Source organism: Balaenoptera borealis (assembly GCF_965194805.1).
Source record: "Balaenoptera borealis genome assembly, chromosome: 16".
Classification (NCBI taxonomy): domain Eukaryota; kingdom Metazoa; phylum Chordata; class Mammalia; order Artiodactyla; family Balaenopteridae; genus Balaenoptera; species Balaenoptera borealis.
In genome coordinates this window covers 65465223-65489445 of record NC_138872.1, presented here as the reverse complement: position 1 = coordinate 65489445, position 24223 = coordinate 65465223, and the positions used below count along the sequence as shown (strand labels likewise).

At 48.2% G+C, this 24223-nt stretch overlaps 2 protein-coding genes across 12 annotated transcripts in view; one reads left to right on the top strand and one right to left on the bottom strand.

The window, feature by feature from the left end:
- KNOP1 (lysine rich nucleolar protein 1) overlaps nt 1-24223 on the top strand; it is a 61834-nt gene that overhangs the window by 17838 nt on the left and 19773 nt on the right. For 4 of the 8 annotated variants that reach the window (XR_014236106.1, XR_014236107.1, XR_014236108.1 and 1 more), the window contains exon 6: nt 18760-19442. The gene's annotated coding sequence lies outside the window, so the exon portion shown is untranslated. Of the gene's footprint in view, nt 1-7481; nt 8059-18759; nt 19443-21613; nt 21729-24223 lie in introns of those variants that run through there. The other 4 variants (XR_014236111.1, XR_014236112.1, XR_014236110.1 and 1 more) reach the window with 3 other exon arrangements.
- The window catches only part of VPS35L (VPS35 endosomal protein sorting factor like), a 120052-nt gene continuing 96425 nt past the window's right edge, over nt 597-24223 (bottom strand). For 2 of the 4 annotated variants that reach the window (XM_082362424.1, XM_082362425.1), the window contains exons 28-31: nt 16249-16414; nt 8069-8187; nt 1842-1988; nt 597-1156 (exon numbers count right to left, since the gene is read on the bottom strand). In XM_082362424.1, coding sequence (XP_082218550.1) covers nt 1058-1156; nt 1842-1988; nt 8069-8187; nt 16249-16414 — 531 coding nt within the window. In that variant the 3' untranslated portion in view covers nt 597-1057. Of the gene's footprint in view, nt 1157-1841; nt 1989-8068; nt 8188-12404; nt 12886-16248; nt 16415-24223 lie in introns of those variants that run through there. The other 2 variants (XM_082362426.1, XR_014236094.1) reach the window with 2 other exon arrangements.

The window sequence follows — 24223 nt, the reverse complement described above, 5'->3', positions numbered from 1 at the left end:
CATGCTTTCTGAATGTCTGTTTTGTTCAGTTGAGGTGCATTCTTTAGTACACGCTGTTCCTTAACGGAGGCCGTATTCTCAACAGAATCCTTGCATTGGGGTGGGGTGGGGTTCACTATTAAGCCGGCCGGAAAATCCATAGCATATTCTTGGTCCCAAGCTATTGAATTAAAACATGAGTTTATGTATATTAAAAAAATTTTATTTTAGCTACTTTTACTGTGTGAACTGTATCAGGCTTTTCACAGGGTAGAGGTGAAATGTAGTCTATCCACATTCAGTGTGTACCTTCCAAAAGTACAGTAGTTTGGGGGCGCTTTTAATCCACAACTTGGATGCATTTTCCTGCACAAGGGGTTCTAGGCTGTGAGTCACCACCACCACCAATATTAATGCTCTTACTGATTGAAAATAAAATGTCAGTAGAAGCTCATTAGTGGTAATACGAGAATCAGATTCCGCCAAACTGATAAAAAAGTAGACAGAATCACATGCTGTTTAGGGTTATGGCTGCAAGAAAACCAGGCGGTATGTTTAGACACGTTCTCTTCCGGATGAGAGTCAACTGTAATTAAATGAACAGTCATGAACATAAGTGTTCCTTCAGGAGGTTTATTCAGTTACAGTATATTTTCCATCGACGCTACAGGGAATCTCAGATTTGACCTCACTTTCTACTTTAATCCACCAGCATACTCTAAATCCAATCAAGAGCTGATTTTGATATAAAGCAAATTAGGGAAAGGGCACAGTGGGTCTGTCAAAGTGGACTGCTTTTCAAGGTTCTTTTTCCAATTAAAAAACACCTTTCAGAAAAGAAAGATGTTACTTGCATTCTTCAGTTTTTCCCTAAAGGCCCATCTGAAGGCCACTTGTGCAAAGAAACACTAAGACACTGTGCTCAGTGAGCAGGAGTGGATTCGAATGCTCTGACAGCTCCCACTTCTTCACTTCACTGGCAGAATAATCTAGTAGAGAAGCCAGTCTGTATGTGTGTAAAAATAAAAACAAAAACGCAAAATAGGTCTTTCTGGACTTGGCACCAGAGCCTCTAGGGTCAGGTCCTCGTCTGCAGAGGGAGCCTGAGGGCCAGCTCGGTCAGATGCCCCATGTCTGGGTGTTTGCTTCGCTTCTTGATGTATTCCAGAGTTTTCACCTAAGAGGAAAGAGAAAGACTCATCTCCTTTCTGGTTCATAACTCTCAAAAGCTCCAACAAATCAGCCGTATCGGGAGCTTTGGCTTTTTTCTTAGCAGAGAAGGGAGGGGAAGAAACCAGCAGTTTTAAAATAAGACTCCTTAGATTATAGCTTGCTCTTAAAATCACCAGGAATGACTGGTGTTTTCATACATACGGTTTTTATTCAGAGGGAGTTAATTCTTAATACTACTCAGTGGTCCCCTGGTTCCAGGACCAAACTGAGGATACTGAATCCCTTATAGAAAATGGTGTAGTATTTGCATATCACCTACATAACTCCCCCTGTATATTTAAATCATCTCTAGATGACTTATAACACCTAATACAAAGTAAATGCTATGTAAATAGTTGCCGATAGGTGGCAAATTCAGGTTTTGCTTCTTGGAAGTTTCTGGAATTTCTTTTCCCCCTGAATATTTTTGATCTGTGGTTGGTTGAATCTGAGGATGCCAAACTTGCAGATACAGAGAGCTGTCTGTACTTCGTAGGGCCTGGCACCTTTCTGGAAGGGGAGACTGGGGCTGTTTGATGTCCAGGCCCTGATGTTGTGTTGAGGCCACTTGTGCCTGGCCAGGACAGCCGTGCTTGGCGGGCATTGTGAGGGCCCCCACTCCCCCCACCCCTCGCCTCGCCTCGCCTCACCATGGTCCTGGTGTCCGCACAGCCGTGCCTCTGTGCCAGGTGCCACAGGTTGACGGACAGCTGGTTGAGCCTGTTGTTGCGCAGGTCCCCGTGGGCCAAGATGCTGTTAAAGAAGGAAAGGCCCAACGAGCTCTGGCGCTTGAGGGCCTGATATAGAAAAGAGAGGTTACTATCTGGCACTGGGGCTCAGGCCCGGCCCAGTGTTGACGCTGCCTGGGGTTCCAAGGCCAGCTCTACCACGGGTCTTCTGGAGGGCGAGCCGCTTAACCTCCCCGGGTTACCCCAGCAGTGATAGGCCGTCTTGCGTAACGCAAGTACAGGAGTAAACTGAACGGTAAGATACGTCTCTTACAGACGTGTCCTCAAGCCACGCAAAGTTTCAGTCACTATTCCCACCCTCTGGGTGCTGGTAATAAAGACCAAAGACAGCTCCCCGTGAATAATGCTCCCCAATGCCTGGTGCCCATGCCCAGCTTTTATAAGAACCATTAGGTATTCTTCACACCAGATCATTCCTCTTTTGCTCAGTGATCTGATGTGAAAGGTACTCTCAAACAAGGAAAGTCTAACCAAAATGTCAGAGTAGACCAAACCTGAACCCCCAGCTTTGAATGGTAAAGACAAAAGGGAAACTAAATCTCCAAAATGCAACAGGCCCAGGAGAAAAGATACCAGCTCCCAAAGGTAAACAAAGGCACCTGGGAAGTCCCAAGTCAGCAGGTGGGCCTGAGCAGGGGACCAGGTCAGATCACACATCTGTGTGGGTCCTGGAGAGCTGGCACCCGGACCCTTGCTGGGTGCTCTTGGCTGGCGCTGCAGACATCAGTGCTGCCAGGAGCCTTGAGCGTCTGCTTTGCTCCTTGGCAGCTAGTGGGTATGGGGTCCTTACACTGTGACAGGTATGAGCTCTGTGCTTTACACAGCTCACCTTGTTTAATCTTCACAACAACTCTCTGTAGGTAGGCAGGATTCTAGAGCTGGATCCCAACTCCTGGTTATCCAAACACTAATCTAGGTGCTACTGTGAAGGGACTTTGCAGGTATGATTAAGGTTATGGACCTTAGGGAGATAATCCTGGATTATCTGGGTGGGCCCAATCTAATCACTTGAGCCCTAAAAACCAGAGAAATTTTTCAGGCTAGAGTCAGAGACAAGTAGCAGAAAAGAGGAAAGCAAAGGAAAGATGACGCAGAAGGGGAGACCAGAAAGATCTGAAGCATGAGAAGGACACGACCCACCACTGCTGGCTTTCAAGATGGTAGAAGGAGGCCAAGAGCTAAGAAATGCAGGCGGCTTCTAGAAGCTGAGAACAACCCTCAGCCAACAGCCAGCAGGAAACAGGACCTCAGTCCTACACCATATGGAACTGAAGTGGCCAACTCACATACGCTGGGAGGTGGATTTTTCCCAGTGCCTCCTGGTAAGAGCCCAGCCAGTCAGCACCTTGATTTTGGCTTTGTGCAACCAGGAGCAGAGAAACTGGCCCAGCCAACACCAACTTCTGACTTAACCAAACTGATGAGATAGTAAATGGGGGTTGTTTTAAGTTTGTGGTGACTTAAAGCTGTAATAGGAAACCAGTACACTCCCGTTTTGCTGACGAGGGCAGAAAGCTTCAGGAACTTGCTCAAGGCCCACAGCCAGCAAGTGCGGAGTGAGGGTCTGAGCTCCAGTCGTCCAGTTCTGGAGCCTGTGCTGGTACCCACACCCTCCCATGTCCCGCCCCAGTTTATAAGATGTTCCCACAGACCCATGGTTAACATCACATTAGGGATCCAGATTCTGAAGAAGCTGACAGAGTTGCCCAGTGCAGCTACACAGTTTTATCCAGGGAAATAGGAACGATTTGATGTGATTTAGACCAATACATATTTTTTTCCTGCTTTTTCCTAACGACCTACTAACTGTCCATCTGCTCACGCATCCTCCCACGTGTGGAGCCCACAGAGCAGCAGACTACGCTAACTGCTGAGCCAACTTTGTCACCCGCTCCTGCCGCCCTCTCCCAAGTGAGGATTTAAAGTCTTCTAGTGGAGAAAAAAACAACGCAATGAAACTGCCAAGGAGCAGCTAAGAATGCAGTTGGGTGAGGGTGGCCGAGTGACGACAGTGAAGAGACTCAAGCCCCCTAAATTGAGCCTGCCTGGACAACGGTCTGGACCAGGTGACCGTCACAGCAGCAGCTGAGCCGACCGAACAGCACTGCTGTCAAGGAGCGGGGTCACGCTGTCGGGTCCCAAGCGTGCAGGCACAAGGAGGGAAGGCTGGTAGACTCATTAATGGGCTGGCAACTGCCCGCTTTGGGTTCCTTTGTTTAATCAGACAGTGAGCTCTGCCCCAGTCGGGAACCGGGGCAGAGACCATCCAGTGGGTTCCAGCCCATCCTGCTCGCCTTTTAAACTGGCTCTCATCTGATGCCTGGGGAACAGGAGGGCCCTGGTTTCTGCTCAGACCTGGAGGACCAAGCTAATAGAAAACTCAAATCCAACTAGAAGAGTCTCCCAAGAGAGGCCCTTTAACTGCATTTCTTTGAAGCAAGGGAGAATTTTAAAAAGTCAAACAAGTAAGACAGTATCTTCCTGGTTATTTCTCTATTCTGTATCTTCTCAAGGATTTTACCCTAAAAGCCCAGTTCGCCTGTGTTTTCAATGCACAGCCCATTAAAAATGAGATCATTAGAGACGGGTCTGGGGATGAGCGGGCAGGCGGCCGACGTGCAGAGACCCAGGAACCTGTGAACACGTTATGAGAGACCAAACCAGGGCCTCGAGCCCCTCGTCTCCCTACAGAGGTTTTAAATAGAAAAGAGCTGCTTTTGTTTCTTTTCCTAGGGGAACTGCCATTTGCAGGAAGTTGTAACCCTCTGGCGTGGTTCCCAGCCTCACCACACCCAAACAAACAGCTTCATAAAGCTCGTGCCTAGGGCAGGGCTGGCTCCTTCACACTCACGTAGAGGACAGTTTTGGAAGCGGGGCTGATACCAGCGCTGAGAGAGGAGACGCTCAGCTCGGGCACCAGCGTCGGGCTTTCACGGCGCCCAGCCTGGTTCCGCGGCAGCTGGAGAGAGGTCCGAGCGCTCCTGCCGCTCCGGGCTCTAGAGGCCTCCCCTCCCGGGGCCGCCTGTGCCGAAGCTCACAGCGTGTTGTTAAAATGAAGGATGACATGTTCCATCTTAGCTCAGTCCGCCCATATTTTTTCTAATAAATGTGCATATATGGGCAGGCATTTTCAGTGAGAGTCCCTGGTATGTATGTGAGTTGAAATGTACTTCAGAAACTTTCCAGCCCTGCTATTCTTTCAGAATTATTTCAGAGTCGTTATCACAGTCAACGCCTCCTCCCCCAAGAGAAAGAGACAAGTGTTAAAATAGTTCCAAATTATATGGTTCTGGGCTCTGTTTTTGTTGTGAGCCTGGAGGTCCTAGACTGTGGTCGTTTATGCTGTAAGCAGTCACCTCTGATTAGACCCAGCCTGTCGCGTCAGAGTGAAGAAATGCCTTTTCAAGCCCGGAGGCACGTTTCTTGGGCACGACTTGTCAAACACACAGCCCTGCTCTGGCAAGAAGCTAGAGCCAGAGCCCTTGGCTGTAGGGATCAGGGAAGGTGCTAAGAATCCTTCACAGCAGGGGAGTGACCAGTGCAAGTGAAGGTGAAGGACTCCATTTCTCCTGCAGCATAATGAGGGCTCTCTCCTGAAAGCTGCCTACCGCAGAGATGAAGTTTACAGGCTTTCGAAAAAGGCCTTTCAGTTGGAGGAGGGGAGTTACCTCTTCTAATACTAACTGGTTTGATAAACCAGTTCCTGAAGAAATTGGGGTTCTGATGCTGCCCCCTCCACTGACAGCCAGTGCCCTCCAAGCATTAACTCCCCAGCATTCTACAGCCCTACACCCAGGGGGCCCCAGGGTCAGTGGGACCCACCCACAATCCTCCCTCCCTAGAGAGGGTGCTGGGAGGCACTCGGGGCCCCCAGGGTGCCAGTGGTTCTGTGTTTTCCATCTGCCCTTTGGCCTGCTAACCTTAAGGCTGGCCCTGTGTGCAGTGCCCCTGACCTCGGCAGTGGCCACTGGGGAATGGAGTCTGGAAAAAATCCCACTCTCTCCAGGACCTGCTTGAATACCCTGGGGAGAATGGGAATGCGGGACATACATGTCTGTTGTGTGTGTGTGCGTGTGTGCGCGCGCACACACCCACAGCTATAGAATAGTCTCATGGTTTCTGTGGTGGGGTGGGGAAGGGGGGAAGGGCAATGGTGGCATTCTGTACAGTCCTGGAAGTGAGTAAGAATTAAATTAAGTCCAGCTTGATCTTATTTTGTCTTCAAAGGATTTAGTGGTGTGAGGGTAGAGAAGCAAATACTAAAAACGTGAGACTTGAGGTTTGGGAAGGAGGGAGCTGGGGAAGTGTGTGGGCAGGAAGGGGAGGGCTGGAAAGCCGCTGGGAACCCTGCAGCCCGAAATCTGTCCTGGGTTTGGGAAAGGGAATTGGAGGGGGTCGGGGGTGAGTGGCAGTGAGAGAAAACAGGAATCTGCCAACATGAGATCAGGAATGAGCTGTCAGTTTGTTTGGAGTAGCGAAGAGCAAGACTGGCGTGGGGTGTGGGGAGGCAGACATGGAGGCAGAAGCCTGACATGAGCTGCCCCAGGGGAAGGACGTGGAGAAAGGTCAGGCACTGGCTTTGACTCCAGAGTCACTGCCAACCTCCCCACCCTGATTACACAGCAGGAATCAGCCTTAACACAATGTCCACCAAGCCTGAGACAGAGCTTCTGGGATCCATCTGTCACCCACATGTTTGAGCTGAAGCTGCAAAAATGGAGTAACTGGGGAAGGGTACCAGGTAGTTATTTAGATTGTACTATAATTTGGAAATTATTTTGAAATCAGTCAACCATCTATCTATATGGAGAATATGGGAAAAACTGCTCTGAAAAGGTAACGATGCAACATCTGATAAAGGAATATATTCTGTGGATCAGAGCATGGGTTCTAGAAGATTGCCTTGACCACATTCCATAGCTACCACTCTAGGATTCAGTTTCCTCATCTGGAAAGTGTAAAGGGATAACAGCTGTTCCCACTCATGGGACTGTTGTGAGAATTAGATGAACCCACACACGCAAAGTTCTCCACGCTACACTTACGTATAAGAAAGGCTGGGATGCGCGATAGAGGCCCGCGCACCGCGATGAAGAGTGGCCCCCGCTTGCCACAACTAGAGAAAGCCCTCGCACAGAAACGAAGACCCAACACAGCCAAAAAAAATAATAAATTAATTAATTAAAAAAAAATAAAGAAAGGCTGGGATGGGAATTTCCTGGCTGTCCAATGGTTAGGACTCCGAGCTTTCATTGCCAAGGGCCCGGGTTCAATCCCTGGTCGGGAAACTAAGATCCTGCAAGCTGTGGGGTGCAGCAAAAACAAAAGGAAAAGGCTGGGCAAGCACAGCCTGCTATCACGGCTGCACAACAACCGTGCGCCACTTGTTGCAAGGTAAGTGGCGAGGCCTTGACCGAGGAGCGTGATGCAGTGGCTACGGATTCACGCCTGGGGATCTGGGTGGGAACCTGTCTGTCACAACCGGAGGAAACCAGGGGCTCTGGAAACCTCTCTGAGCCTCGGTTTTCTTTTCTGTCCAAGGAGAATGAACGCAGCACCTACATCACAGGGTTGTTGTGGGCCTCACAGAGCCAAGGTGTGGAAAGTGCAGGCTGTTACTCAACGTGTGCTGATTGAGCGCCCGCTGTACGCCAGGTTCGAGGTGAGGATGCCGGGGTGAGTGACAGATGGATCCCAGAGACCCTGTCTCAGGCACAGGCAGGTCTCCGAGACCCACGTCTCGAGGTCCCGGCCACACGGAGCTTACATTCTGGTGGGGGAGGCAGGCGACTGAGAAGTGAACACACAGAGCATTTCGGAGAATGCCCGAGCGTCACAGGGACAGTTCAGAGGGACGCAGGAGTGTAGTGGCTACTTGACACAGGGTTCAGGGAAGGCCACTCTGAGGAGGTACTTGAGCTGAGACCCGAATGATGACAGGGGTGGCCAGGGGAACCCTGGGGAGGCGCAGTGCAGGCAGAGGAAATGGCAGGAGCAAAGGCCCCGGGGCCATCGATGAACAGTCTTCACACAGGCGCGTTACTCTCTGGACGAACCAATGTCCAAGCACCCCGGGAACTCGTGCTTTCAGGGCAAGCGGCGGGGATGGGGGCGGCAGGGGCCCCTACCTCGTCCTTGGCCAGGGTTTTCAGATGCTCCAGGATCTGAGCCATCACCGTCTCGCACAGCTTGTTGTTCTCAGCCAGAAACTTGGAGTCTCCCCCGTACAGGCTGTCATTGGAGTCAACTGATGGAAGAAACCAGAGCAGTGAGATGTTCCCAAGCCCAAGGCCAGGGAGCGGCAGCCGTGGTGTCAGCATGTGGCGGGAAATCACAGCAGGGCAAATGGAAACGGCCAGAATTTCCCACGGGCTTGGGGCCTTGGGAATCATGGAGAAAACACCTGGCCTTCCAGACAGTCTGAGCCAGAGAGCTCACACTCCGAAGTCTGTCCCCTCCGGCCCAGGCATGGAGGGGGACAGAAGGCATCACAGTGACCATCAGAATGGCTGTCAGCACTGAGCACCGGTGTGCCAGGCACTGGGCACAGCGCTTCACAGGTGTTACTGCGGAGTCCTCATAACCGGCACGTGCGAGAGAGGACAGATGGGGACACTGAGGCTCCGAGCCCGTCCCAGCCAGGATCCCAAACTGGGAGGCGCCCATCAAAGCCTAAGCAGTTAAGCACCGCCCCCAGCCCCTGCCCTGTCACTCCACCTCAAAACTTCAGCAGATGGAACAGAAGGTTCTCTGCGTCTTCTCGCAAACCTGAATCCTTTCACTAAAGTCCCCTCTCTCCTTGGGCATCTCCTGTGACAGCTGCTGTCTAGAGAAAGAGCAGCTACAAGAACAGCCTGAGTTCGACCTCCCTCTCTCCCTCCTTCCTGTCGACCTTCGCACAAAGCATGACCTCTGGGTAAGGAAGGAGAGGGACTCTACCGGGTGCTGTTTTGCACTTGTTTTTTTTTCACTTAATGATTCCTGGAGCTATTTCCATATCAGCATATATGGATGTGCTGCTTTGCTTGTACTAGCTGAGCAGTAGTCCATTGTGTGATGGACCAGAATGCTTTTGGTTGGTCCCTCCTGCGGACACTTCAGTGGTTCTCCTTCTTTTTTTAGGGGGGGTGCGGTGAGGGGTCAGGGCCAGGCTGCTGCAAAGTCTTACCGTCTGTAAGGGAACCACAACCTCTGCCTTGCAGAGTCGATTCTTTCCCTCCATGCCTTTTCTCGCCAGATCCTTTTTTAACTGCTTTCACCCCAACTCCCAAATGCCGACTTGTACGTGACTGAGCGCAGTTATTTCAGGTGTGAATGAGCGGCGCTCGGTGCAGTGCAAAACCATTGGAGCACCCTCGGCGCTAAGTGGTCAAGGAGAGGAAAAGTGCAGTGGCAGCTCTTAGATGTTTCTGATCTGGTGGAGGCCTAAAATTTGGGCCACTGTCCCAGGTGCAGTGACAGCTGATAAAGCAGAGGCCGTGCAGGTGCCTTGGCGGGGCGTGGCTGGGCTTATACGGCCATGTACACACAGTGCTAATCCAGTTCATGGTTTAGAGACGTTGTCAATAAACCAGTTCAGCTTAGCTCATGTGGGGGAATGTGGTTTGCTGTGCTCTTCTCGGCCCAGCCCATCACCATCCCTAGGACCCTGTCTCCTAGGCATATACAGTCAAAAAGGGATGAGACGTATGAGATCACAGTAGAGCCCATGAAGTTGTGTGATGCAAACAAGAGGTGACACCACAAGCGAGGGACACGGGGCACTCATTTAGCTTGCAGATGGGTGAGGCTGAGAGTCAGAGCCACGATGCATAGCCCCATTATGGTCAAAGTCACCAGCCGTCTGTCAGGGCCTGCAAAGAACTATTCCCTGGACTGCTGGCAACGAGCTACAGAACAAGGGGATCACGTTAAACAGGCATTGGCCATGAAGACGAGAAAAGCCAAGGTACAATGTGCAGGGATGGCTTCTGAGCTTTTAAGAAAGTGACCCCTCTTAGGGTCACTTATAGGAAAATTGGCAAATACATCAATGTATCAGAAATACATCTAAATGGCCTATAATTTTAGGGAAAAAAAAAAAAGGTTCAATTTCACTAGTGATCAAAGAACAGAAAACTAAAACCACAGAAGAACTTTTAATAAAACATCACCTATCAGATTAACAAAGGTGAGAAAGAATACCCGGTTTTGATGTAGGCCTGGGCAAACTGTTGGTGGGAGTACCATAGCTTGGAAATCAGTAAGAAAAGCCTTAAGAAATGTCCAGTACCACTTCACACCCATTAGGATGCTGTTATTTAAAAACAACAACAACAAAGAGGAAAATAAGAAGTATTGATGAAGATGTGGAGAAACTGGAAGCCTCGTGCATCGCTGGTGGGGATGTAAAATGGTGCAGCTGCTGTGGAAAAGCAACTCCAGGATCCAGCAACTCCAGTGCTCAAAGGACTTGAAAGCAGAGGCTCAAACCGATACACGTACATGAATGTTCACAGCAGCATTATTCACAAGAGCCAAAAGGTGGAAACAACCCAAGTATCCACTGACAGATCAACAGATAAGCAAAATGTGGTTTAGTGGTTTATCTAAACAGTGGCATATTACTCAATCACAAAAAGGAATGAAATTCTACATGTTACAACATGGATGAACCTTGAAAGCATTATGATAAGAGAAATGTGCCAGACACAAAAGAACAACTAGGGCTTCCCTTGTGGCACAGTGGTTAAGAATCCGCCTGCCAATGCAGGGGACACGGGTTTGATCCCTGGTCCAGGAAGATCCCACATGCCGCGGAGCAACTAAGCCCGTGTGCCACAATACTGAGCCTGCACTCTAGAGCCCTCGAGCCACAACTACTGAGCCTGCGCGCCTAGAGCCTGTGCTCCACAAGAGAAGCCACTGCAATGAGAAGCCCGTGCACCGCAACGAAGAGTAACCCCTGCTCGCCACAACTAGAGAAAGCCTGCGTGCAGCAACAAAGACCCAACGCAGCCAAAAATAAATAAATAAAATAAATTTTTAAAAAAAAAGGACAACTATTGTATGACTCCACTTATATGAGGTACCTAGAAGAGGCAAATTCATAAAGACAGAAAGTAAAATAGAGGTCACCAGAGGCTGGGGGGAGGGGGGAAGGGGGAAGTTAATTGTTCATTGGGTACAGAGTTTGTTTGGGAGGATGAAAAAATTTTGGAAATGGATAATGGTGATGGTTGCACGACACTGCAACTATACTTGATAAAACTGAATTGTACATTTAAAAATAGTTAAAATGGTAAACTTTATATGTATTTTATCACTATGTATATTTTACTCCAAAAAAAAAAGTCTTAGTACAGAAAAAGGTCAGATCTTTGACTTGGGAAAACCCACTCCAAGGGATTTATCCTAAGAAAATCATCCCCCAGTTGCACAAAGATGCATATATGTGATATTGTTTCATCACAGAGGACAGTGTTCAATGTATGTTCATTATAAATGTTGTGTATAATGGTAAGAGGAGAAGCAACAGAAATATCTACCAAGAGTTTTGATTAAATGCTCTGGGGCAGGGCTTCCCTGGTGGCGCAGTGGTTGAGAATCTGCCTTCTAATGCAGGGGACACGGGTTCGAGCCCTGGTCTGGGAGGATCCCACATGCCGCGGAGCAACTGGGCCCGTGAGCCACAACTACTGAGCCTGCGCGTCTGAAGCCTGTGCTCCGCAACAAGAGAGGCCGCGACAGTGAGAGGCTAGCGCACCGCGATGAAGAGTGGCCCCCGCTTGCCGCAACTAGAGAAAGCCCTCGCACAGAAACGAAGACCCAACACAGCCAAAAATAAATAAATTAATTAAAAAAAAAAATTGCTCTGGGGCATGAGCATTAAATAAAATACTATGAAGACAATAAAAGTATATGATCTATAGTTGTTAACTACCATGTACTACACTATACTATTGCTACAATATACTATTACTGAAAGATATTTATAATATACTATTAGTAAAGTGACAAACCAGTATATCTATATACCACACACAGACATATATAGCCATATATTTCCTAATTTATAACTTCCTAAGAACCAATTTTTTCAATTAAAAAATTATATTTTATTATTTTATATATTTCCTGTAATCTGTCTTGAATCTTGGGGAATGGTACAGGTATAAGCATATAGTAATTAACTGATTGATAAAATAATTTCAGGGATGCTTCATGTACATTTCTAGTTGCTATTTCAAGAATAACTCCTTCTTCTACTTCAATAAAATTGTACATAATATTCTTTTAAAATTCTTACATTTATATTTAACTCCCAATTAGGCATTTGGGGAAAGTATGAAGGAGGAAGAATGACACTATGAAATGTATTTTTTAATGAGCCATTCTTTGCTTATCTTTTTCCAAATAAATTACTACTGAGTTTCTAAGTGGAAAAAAAAAAAAAAGAATAACTCCTTCTTCTTTTATCCCCAGCTTTTTACTTAAACAAATGTCAAGGCTGTAGAACAGCGGGAATAACAGTACACTGAAGCGCTGCCTGTCTCTCACCCAGCATCACCAGTTGATGCCGTTTTACCACTTCTGTGAAGCTCTCTCGCTTGCTCTCTCCACACTCTCACGTACACACAGATATATACGTCATTTTTTCTGGCTGAACCATTTGTAAGCAGGTTGCAGACATACTGCGTGAGAACGAGCAGGACAGCTGGTCTCCTCGCTCCCCAGCTTCTCTGTCCGCATGAAACCTCTACTCCGGTTCTGAACTGCCCCTTCGTGGGGAATGTTCTGGGAGTGCTCTCCTGGGTCGGCTGCTGGCTTTATAGTTGTTCCTATGACACAGGTTGGTAGTGAATTGCCCTGGGCTGCAGGCATCCGTCCCAGGATTTCTGAGACGGCTCTGGCTCTGGCTGCTGTGTTTCAACTGCTGTCCATGACGTGGAAGACGGCAGTTATTCTTGTAAGAAGAGAAAGAATTTGATTCAGCCATTCGCCACCATGTGCTTTTGCAGGGTGGCAAAATGCAGCTGGTAAAGGAATTTCTCACACCTGCTGCTGAGGACTAGGCTAGCTCCTGGCATAAATTCCCAGTCTTACTCTGCGCTGGCGTAACCTACTCATTCGGATTAGCCCAGCAGCAGGGGAGAAGCGAGAAGGTCTAGGACCACCTGTGGCCAACCACCCAAGCTGCAGGCATCCCGCCCAGAGGGGTCAGAGGCGTGTTCAGAGCAGGCCGCTCACACACGCAGAGCATGGACTAGGTGAGGGCCTGCTCTGCGCCAGGTTCCAGGACCCGGAGACCCGGTGGGTGGGGAACGGGCTGACCTGGTCCTGCCCTCACAGCACACAGCAGGTGCAGACGAGCAAACGGGCAATCACAACCGCATGGGCTGCATGTCAGGAGAGGGTGGCCTGGGGGTCCCAGGATCCTAAAATCTAGGCTTGGGATGGAATCATAGAATCAGTGAGATCTAGGCTGAACCCTGAAGGTGGAAAATTCACAGAGAAAGTGAAAAACGGGGTCAGGAATGGGGAAAAGTGTTTCCATGCTAACACTTGGTGGTGACAGAGGGAGGGAGGGAAGGGCGAAGTTGACAGTCAGAAGTAATTTGGCCTGGCCAGAGTATAAAGCAGGCCTGAGAGTCCAGACTGGCACTCACAACGGGGAGAAATGAGATCCCTGGCAAATGGCTACTAAAAATAGCCCAGGACCTCTGCATCTGTCTGGCCCTGGGGTCACAACCCCAAATGCTTCAAGGGCCTGGCAGGTGATGTGGAGGAGTGAAGGGGCTGTGCCGACTTCCCACGGGCCCCGGAGTTGTACTCTTCCAACTAGACATCTGCGTGTTAAATAAATAGACATTCAGTGTCAGAAGTGTCCTGCCTTTCCACAGCAAGCACACTGTCTCGCACGCTCGCATGACAGCACTGGAGTTATGGCTCCAGGTCACTTCAGAACATTCTCTTCTTATTCATCTGGAAAGAAAACAGCCAAGGCATCCTTCGTCAATGCAAAAAAAAAACTGACCCCAGTTTTTCAAAAGTTCGAACCTTTGTCAGCGCTGTCTAAAGAGCTGCCTCGACTAAGAAAGAGATGGGAAAATGGAGCCTCCACCCCTGCAAAGCCTCCCAGGGCCCCGGGACTCTCTGCTACGAAGACAACTGTCAGGTCACAATTGTGCACTCAGAGTAAACAGCTGGGCCAAGAAGGCAGCAAAGAAAACCCACCCTTCTGTTTTCATCTCTAAAAGCTAGAAAACTAGACTCCACCTGTCAAACACAGCCACGCTCCCCGCGCTGGCGCTCTGGCTCCTACAGTGCACCCTGCTGTGCTGTGTAGACAGGGGATTCAGTGAATCTGTTTAAGGAAGGGAAGAGCAAGGAGAGGGCTTGCTCCTCTCATAGGGCCCGGGTTTACAGACCCACTTCCACGGCAGCATCTGGTCCTCAAAAGTTTCTCTCTTGTTCTGAGCCCTCCGTGTGCCCTTCACAAGAGAGGAAATAAAAATGCCAACAAATACAGGAAAAGCTCACCCTCATTAGCCATCAAAGGAATGCAAATTACACTCATCAGAAGAGCCCAAATGAACAAGACTCACCGTATCAAGGGAAAAAATGGAAATCTCATTCATGCCTGGTGGGAGTGTAAACTGGTATAACTATTTTGGAAAACTGTGAGACAGTACCTACCAGAGCTGAACATAAGCAAATCCCACCAGCCAGCATTTCCACCCCAGGCATATACCTGACAGACATGAACCCCAAGAGTTATATATTCAGGAATGTTCACAGCAGCACTCCTCACAACAGCTCAGAACTGCATCCACAGGGGAATGAAGAAATTCTGGTATATTCATACGATGGAATACTATGCAGCAATGCAAAAGGACGAACAACAGCTACACACAACACAGAAGAATCTCACAGACATAACACTGAGTGAAAGAAGCCAGACGCCAAAGGATGCTTGCTAAATGAGTCCATTCACAGAAAGGTCAAAACTTGGCAAACTAATCTGTAATGTTAGAAGTCAGGAGAGCAGTGTACCTTTAGAGAGGAAAGTGGTGGTGCTGAGTGGACGGGGGCATACAGGGGACTTCTGGGGAGCTAGTAATGTTTGATTCCTCTATCTGGATGGTGGCTACTGGGTGTGTTCACCTTGTGATAATCTGCTGAGCTTTATGGTTTATTGTATGTGTGTACTATGATATACTTTAATCAAAATATTGTTACTTTGTAATCAAGGAGGCAGCATAATGCATGTACCACAGTGAATTCCACTCGGAGCACTAACTGGCCCTGAGCCCTGGAAATCACATGGTTGGTAAAACCATGTTGTCTTTCGGTGTCTCCCCTTGCTTGTGTGTGAAATGGGGACACAGATGCCCATCCTCCTCATAATGCTGTCAGGATGAAAGGAGAAGGAGGCCCGTGGAGTCCGGCACCGCACCCGGCACGCAGTAGGAGCTCAGATCGCGGGACTTATCATCATTGACATTAACCAACCTCCCCGAGTTACACCTTTACGTAACCTCAGCCCCCAAATCCCAGCCAGAGGAAGCCTCTGAGAGTTATAACGGGAGGCCATCCTTAGCACTGCAAATTTGTTCCCTAAAATATCCAAGTGTAGAGACAGTTGCTTAAACCCTGAAGTATTCATTTACTGGCCAAATCGCTTTTAACAATAGGGCCATTCTTTTGGAAACCAAAAATCGGAACCGAGGCTCTGACAAGCAGGAAGATGCCTGGGCTCAGTGGGCAGAGGTCTGGAACTGGGACTGTCCCATGTTGTGTCCAGGACATGAGGAGGCGGCTCCCAAACCTGTAGGAGCAAGTTCAAAACGGCTGGTTGCATGTCGGGGAGCAAGGCCGTCTCCTTCTTCCAAGCACCTGCTCTAAGGGTCCAGGTCAGGACCCACGTGAAACTGGTAAGGAACAAGCCTGGGATGAAGGTCATGCATGTGCATATGTAATCACCATTCTAGGTTATTCTGTGGCACACCCAAGACATCACTGATCCAAAAGAGTGCTTCTCTGAACTCGTCTGTTTGTCAAAATGATCTTGGATGCTTGTTAAAGATACAAATTCTCAGGCCTCTTCCTGGGGATTCTAATTTAGAAGAGACAGATGGGGCCCAGGAACCTGTATTCTTAAAAGGTTCCCAGGTAATTCTTACACTGGGCAAATTTATCAAGACCCTGGAGTAGAAGTTCATGGTAGGTAAAACACAAGGGGATTAAATAAAAGAGAAAGTGAAAACCCTGCACTTGCTGTTCAGAAGTTCAAACACAGTGCAGTCTGGTGGAGGGACCCAGCTACCTTTGTCTACGTGGTAGAGGTAGGTCTCCTGGCTCATGGCAGACAGCAGGTGCAGGACACAGGTGTAGATGCGGATTTTCTCATCATTGTTGTCCTCCCAGGTGTAGTCCTGGATCACGTTGAGCAGCTCTCGAACAAGAAACAGGACCCCGTGTTCAGGATGATCCTAGTGGAGGACCAGAAAAAGGATAAATAATCCTAGACGTGAAGCAGGAGGAAAAAAAAATCAAGACAGAAACCCAGGTCCCTCCCTTTAGCAGCTGTAGAGAAATTAAAGTGCCAGCTATGGTTAAACAATAGAGAGAAAAGTGACAAAACGTTGTTAACTCCACTAAACAACACGCTCCAGTCTGGGGAGACAAGCTTTGAGAGCTCTGGGTCTGAGGAAAGAAAGCAAAATTTCCTGTCAGTTTAATGGTCTGTTTCCAAAATTACAGCCTTGCTCTTATGTCCATAACAGTAAAAAGCCCTGTTCTTCCAACTACAGAAGCTAGATTGCAGGTCTCGTTGCAGACGGCACAGCAGAAGCCACCTACCTCGGGTAAACCCCCAAATGATCACTGTCACCACCAAAGGCACCGACTTTAAACACAGCCTCACTCTTTAGGGTGTTCAGCAACATTAACAGCTAAATTGAGGATCCTCTCTTGGGAGAGGAAAAACCCAACAGTCAGTCACAGAGCTTATAACAGTGTTTCTCAGATGCTAAACTGAACCAGTGCTGGGATGCAAAAGAGTCAGCAGCTTCAATTCCGTTCCAAAAAGGAATATGCAATGCAGTGGCTCTCCTGCTGAACGCTCTCCGAAGACTCCTCCTCCCCCAGCTCCTGCTGCCATCGCCCCGCTGACCCGGCTGGCCCATCTTGCCCCTCACTCAGTCCAGCGCCACCTTTATGGCTCCTGGGACCAGCTGGACCGCTCAGGGTCCTGGCAGGACACAGAGGACACGCTCACAAGGGTTAAATGAGGATGGTTTAATGAAAGATTATCAGAATGAAGAGAACTAGCGAGGAAAGATGAGGCACCCAGGGCCTGGCAGAAGAGGGAAACTGTTAACCATCCTCGGGCTGAAAGCACGCGGTGGGGAGCGAGTTTTTGCGGTTGGAGGCGACCACCCAACAGCAGCTGCAGCCCTGGATGGAAGAACAAAGCCATCGCCAAACACGGCCCAGTGACAGTTGGGGGATAAACACCCCAGCCTCGCTCTCCTCCTGCCCTGCAGTCCATGTCAGTACTCGCGCTGGCTGAACCAGCTGGAAGTCAGAAGGAAGGAAGCGCCGGTGACGCAATCCCCAGAGGCCAGTCTCCCACACAGACCAGACTGAAGGGCACAGGATGCTCCGGAGGGCAGCTCATATGCCAAGGGGGTCTGGCCTCCCAGCCCTGCTGTTCCCCTGACTGGAATATTCACCTGCAAGACTTGGCCACACTGGCTCCTTGACAGCCTCCAGATCTCATCTTACATGTTAGCTCCTGCCCTGATCGGCAATCCAGAGCCCCGCCCCGTCTCTCTTAGTCTCTCTTCACGTCAAGTCATCCATCTCATTTTTTCAGAGCAGTGCTCAGCATCGGAAGCGATCTTATTTATTCCTAACTACCCAAACATACCTCTTGGTTCATCTTTTTTTTCATCCTAGCCTATAACCTCCAGGACGGCAGGTACTTTATCTGTTCTGTTTGCCAGTAATACACTGCCAGGACTGCCCAGGATTGCAAATGGTGCCCCATCCCTGTCTCTGCTTCCTGGGACAGTGCTGGGCACAGAGCAGACACTTGGTAGGTAAATAATGTTGAATGGATAACATTTTTCGAGCACCTTCTATGTGCCAGGCACTGAGGTGGCTACAAACACAACAGCTAACTTTTATGGTAGCTATTGTAGCTACCATAGCTTTTCTGCGTTCCGGGAAGATACTTTTATGACCTCCTCTTCCCCCATTTCACAGATGGGAAATGAGCTACACTGCTGGTGCATGGGGGGAACCAGGATTTGAGCCCCGGGAGTCTGGCTCCAGAGTGGACATTCCTAACTGCTAATACTCTATTTATACTGCCTCTCTACAGATGAATTAGGGATGAACTAGACTTTATGGAGCTGGCTAGTTGGGGGAAGGCATACACGTAGTCGGCTATCTTGAATTCAGGCATGGAGTAGAAGTGTGATAACCGAGGTGGGCGGGAGTTAACAGCTACGTAATCCAATGTGTGGATACACAGCAGAAATACTTCCAGTGGGTAAGAATGAGGGTGGAGGAGTGGGAGATGATTTGTACAGCTGTTAACATCTACAGGAATTGCTGTTATGGCGTCGGCACAAAAGAAGACACATGACACTCCAAAATCTGAGTACCTCAAACTATATGCAGCAAAATTGCCTGTGCCATGGTCCGCCTTCCATTGCGAGAGTCAGTCTCAGATGGCAGCTTACTACTGCCTTTCTTTGCTAACAGCTGTTTCTAACTAGGCTATTTCGTTCTGCTGTGTGGATGTTCAAAATATATTCTATTTCAGGATCTGCCCTGGAAAGAGACGACAATCTGAATGTTCCAGTAACTTAATTTCAATACAAATTGCCGTAACTATTGTGAGAGAGCATTCAACACACCTTCAGAAAGGTGGAAGAAGGGGTAACGGAGACGTGAAGGTTTGTAGCCAGCCGTTTCTGCTAGCTTTAAACCGAAGAGACGAAGAGATTATTTCCAACCTTCTCTACAAGGAAAACATTCTCCACATGATAGCCACGCTTCAGTGGTTGTAACATTTTCAAAAGAAATTGTACCAGTGCCAGCAACTAAAGAAAGGCAAACACAGATTTTTTTTTTTTTTTTTTAAAGAAGAAAGAAAGATCCCAATTCGGTTGGCAATCCGAGGGGAAAAGGTTTCCCCTGGGGTCTCTGCCAAGGCTGCTTGGCAGGAAACAATGCTCAGGAGGCGGCTCCCAAGGGGCGCCTGGGAGGGACTCAAACGTCTCTCTCTCTCTGCTGCACGGAAAGGGGGCCTGCCTTCCACCACTCAGAATATCCCTCTGGCTCCTTGGTCTGCGGGAATCCTTCTATTAAATGTCACTGCTTGCGAGAAGGAATACCCTGGAAACGACTAACTTCCCAGGAGACCTGAGAGGCAGCGAAGACAGCGCCGAGTACACACATCCTGGCTTTGAATCGTCTTGGCCACTTACTAGCTGGTGACCCTGGGTGAGTCACTTCACCTCTCTGTGCCAGGGTCTGCTTCTGTGAGACGAGGATAGTAACAGGTTTGTTCGCAGTGAGTATTTGTGAACTGCTGGCTGGCTCACTGTAAAAGGTATGTAAGTGTGTTAAATAAATATTCAAGTCCTTTAGAAGAGGAGCCAGAACACAAGGGGACTGGGAGGAAGGGCAAGAAAGGAAAGAGGGGCACTGGGAGGACACGGCGGGGGTGGAGGGCAGGAGACAGATCACCATGGAGACGCGAGGCCGGCGGAGAGTCTGCAGAGCTCCCCGGCCTTGCTGCAGCCAGCCCCTGCCCATCTTGCCGGCTCGAGACCCTGGTGCCCCTCTAGTCTCGCATCACCTCGCTGGTCACCGCGGCTCTCTTCCTCCGGTGCTGCTGGGTGGCCCTTCCCACCTCCAGGCCTTACCCACACTGCTCCCTCTGCTGGGAACACCCTCCCCTCCCCCCCCCCCCCCCCCCCCGCCACCGCCCCACACTTAGGGACCTACTAGTCTTCCTCTGGATCTCGGCTCAGGTAACACATTCTCAGGGAATTTCCCTGACCCACTTCCCTTCAAATCTGAGGCTCTCAGAGGTCCCTGTAGTTCTTTATGACACCTTATACAATCGTAGTTAAGTATTTATTTGCTTATTAGCATCTGTCTCCTTGAGTGGGAGCACACATTTCTCGTGTTCACTCCCCCATCCCCAGATCAACAAATATTTGCGGGGTAGACGGAATGAATGAATCTTAGCACCTGGATACCATGTTATGCTGATGGCTGGACGTTTTCTCAAAGATAAGACGGAGAAAAGACATTTCCCTGCTGTGTCCTGGTGATTAGCGCCAGGAAACTGATGGGAAACATTTCCATTGCCTACAAATTTCAATTGAATCAAAATCAGGCGTCTGAAGTGGTAACACTGAACTTGTTCAATTAATTCTACTTTTCTTATCCTACCAAATGTTGTTAAAAGAAATGCATTAGTTCAATAACATGGAGAAGACTGTGCCGCAGTCTACCAAGAGGCTGACTGCTACTAGCGCCAAAGAGGAACGCTTCAAAATGCTCCAAAGGTGGTGCTGCTTGCTGAGGAGAGAGGGCTGTCCTGGGGGAATTGTTTACTTCTGCATTTATAAGTATGAATAGAGTGGGCCAGGTATTTTATTTGGTCTAAAATGGCTTCAATTTTTTTCTAAACAAATAAAATGAATCAAAGCTTTCCAAACCCATTCTTTAAAAGTCTTGTGCTCTGCGGGTGGGAATGCAAAATGGTGCAGCCACTATAGAAAACTGCATGCAGGTACCTCAAAGAATTAAAAATGGAACTACTATATGATCCAGCAATCCCTCCTCTGGGTATTTATCCAAAATAATTGAAATCAGGATCTCAAAGAGATACTAGTGCTGTCATGTTCACTGTAGCACTATCACAACAGCCAAGATGTGGAAACAACCTAAATGTTCATTGACAGATAAATGGATAAAGAAAATGTGGTATACACATATAATGGAATACTATTCAGCCTTAAAAAAAAAAAAAAGAAATGCTATCATAACCTTGGATGAACCTTGAGGATATTATGCTGAGTGAAATAAGCCAGTCACAGAAAGACAAATACTGTATGATTCCACTTATATAGGGCATCTAGAATAGTCATGTTCATAGAATGAAAGCGTGGAATTCAAGGGCTGGGAGGAGGAGGAAATGGGGAGTCACTAATCGATGAGCTTCAAGTTTCAATTAAGCAAGATGAATAAGCTGTAGGGATCTGCTGTACAATATTGTGCCTTGAGTCAACAAAGCTGTACTGTCCACTTAAAAATGTGTTAAGAGGATAGATATGTTAAATGTCCTTACAACAGTAAAATTAAATTTAAAACACAGAAATAAAAAAAGCTGAGACATGAAAGGTAAAAATGTGAACCAGGTAAAGGTGGGATGTGGATGTCATCTCCTGCTAAACCTACTCACAGCGGGCGGGGCTCACGTGTGGCCCGTCCTCTGGCTTCTGAGCTCGGTTAGCGCCCAGCCTTGGCCCTTCAGGCTCAGCATCTCACTGCACCCGGAGAGCCGGCCAGTAGTTACTATGCTGCATCCCACAGGAGGGACGTAGGGTTGTTAAGTCTCGACAACCTTGAGCTAATAAAGCCCCCTGCAAACATTTCAGGCAGATCGTGCAGGACAGGCTCTGCGGCAGCACAGACCTCCCAGCTCTGCTCCTCAACAGCGGCGCGACCCCAGGCAAGCCTCTCTCGGGCTCCAGGTTTCCTTAAGTGGAAAAGGTACAATGACTCCTACCCTGCAAGGCTTGGGGGCATTTTCCTAGAGACTGAATGTTGGCGAAGGGAGTTAGCACTGCACAGGGCACCTGGTAAGAAGTCAAGAACTGTGGCTATTCTCCATCTCATCATCTTTAGTAAATCCTGGCAAAAGCCTGAGCGCTGATACCAGGAACCAATAAAGTCTGGCAGGGGGGTTCCCCTGAATGCCTAAGGGAACGGTAGGCAACAGAAAAGGATTTAATGGACCCAGAGGCACCCGGGGACCTGGAGAGAGTGCACACGCCCCCCAGGAAGGGCAGCTGCTCTCCAGCTGGGCCAACTGGCCAGGCGGGGAATGCGGGCCTCACATGGCTGGACCTGATTTTTCACAAGGAACTAAATATCTGGGGTTTCCTGTGATCTACCAATTTTTAAATGTGGGTAATTAGTTCCAAATGTTTTCCATCATGATGTGGCCAACAAGTATGTCTCCGGGCTGGATTCCACCCACTGGTCATCAGTTTGTGACCCCAGGGGCCAAGCTTCTGGTTCACAAAGCACTTTCATAGCTGTCATTTCAGTCAATCCTCGCAGCAGCCCTGCTAGGTGTGCATTTGGATGACATTTTAGAAAGGTGACAACTGAGGCTCTGAAAGTTACAAAACTTTCTCAAGGCCGCGAGGCTACTGAGTCATCGGGTCAGGACCGAACACAAGTTTCTAACTCCAAGCACAAGGCTTTTCTTCAAGGCGCCAGTGGTTCTTAAAAGAGAAAACCCCATACGCAGAAGGAACATGCATCCCAGTTAATGAACAATGACATTGATCAACTCCTCATTAGAAACCCTGATTTTGTCACCTGACAAATAACTAGAATATCCAAAAAAGAGAGAAACTGATTATAAAGTACTAAGAAGGAGATCTGAAAACACTGAAATCAAGCACCAAGCCCGCCTCCTGAATATCCCAGCCCCTCTTCAAAGAACTTGGGATCTGAACTTGGAAACTTCGGAGCAACTCACTTTTTGTTCTCTCAGCTTCACTAAGATATAATTCATACACCCAACAGTTCACCCACTTAAAATGCACAATTCATAGGTTGTTTGTATATTCACAGAATTGTGCAACATCACCACAGTCAATTTTAGAACATTTTCATCACCCCAAAAAGGAACCCCGTACCCACAGGAGCTGGGCTGCTTTCACGGCCTGAGTCCAGAGGGACATTTCTTAAAGTGTGGTCCTAGGACCACCTACACCTGACTTGATGAGGGAGCTTTCAAAAATGCTGGTTCAGGGGCCAATCCCACCTACTGAGTGAGACTCTCGGTGGGGAGGCGGGGATGGGACAAAGCAAGACTCTGTATTTTAAAAAGCATCCCCGATTCCTATGTGCATCCGGCTTCATCAGGAGCCGACCTGTTTTGTGCCTGGACCTTGTTACAACCTGGTGACGCCTATGCACAACTCAGAGTACTATTTTTAATGCAGAAAATAAAATATGTAAGACTACAAAGGCAATCAATTAAGCTAAAATATAGTTGTCAAAATATTTTTTCAATGTATTTGTTATATTGTAATCTATTACTTCTTGGTGAAGTAATGATGGGCCTAATAACTACTGCACTTTTAAAGGAAGGAAACATGTAGACGATCTTCTGAAATAACTTTCACACCTGAAATGTGATATAAACATATTGTTAATTATTTTTGTGACAAAGTCCCAGCTACTGCAACTGGTACTGTGGCTCATTGCCTGTGATTCATAATGAAGCAAAAGGCTAAATTTCACTGAGGTTTGTAAAAAAAACAAAAACAAAAACAAAAAACCTTTTTTTTCTCATCTAAATTCATGGTTGCCCTGCCAGAAACCCTGGGGTAGGTGGACCCCAGGTTAAGAACTCCAACTAGGGTGAAGGTCCTAATGCTGGATCCTGGGAGTGGCCTTGATTCCTTCCAGCCCAAGCCTGACTTCTCATCTCCTATATTCCACGAGAAACCCCAGCATCTTCCAACAATATCCCCTTTGACTTTTACTATCTTGTTGCGGTTTCTGGCACTTGCCATCAAAATAACAACACCATTACCTTTTTAAGTGTTTACTATGTGCTAAGGCACTGTTCTAACCACATACGTACATTTGCTCACCTAATCCTCACAACAACCTAGAGATGTAGATACTCTTATTATTTCCATTTTGTAAATGAGTAAACTGCATCCTGGTAATGTTACACAATCACCTGAAACTACAGAGCTGGAAGGAAGGGGAGCTGGGATTCTACCCTAGGTGTCTTGGTCCGGAGGCCTGAGCCCTCACCACTAAGTGATACCCCCTCGGCCATATAGAGAGCCTAGACTATATACCCTGGACACAGAATGAATAGAAAACACATTGAAAAATTCAAACATCTGACTAGAAAACCAATACAGGTATAGACAGAACATCCCTGCACTTTGAGGACTAAGAATGTATGTAAAACAGGTCAAAGAAAGACATCACCTACAGGTCTTCTGGGG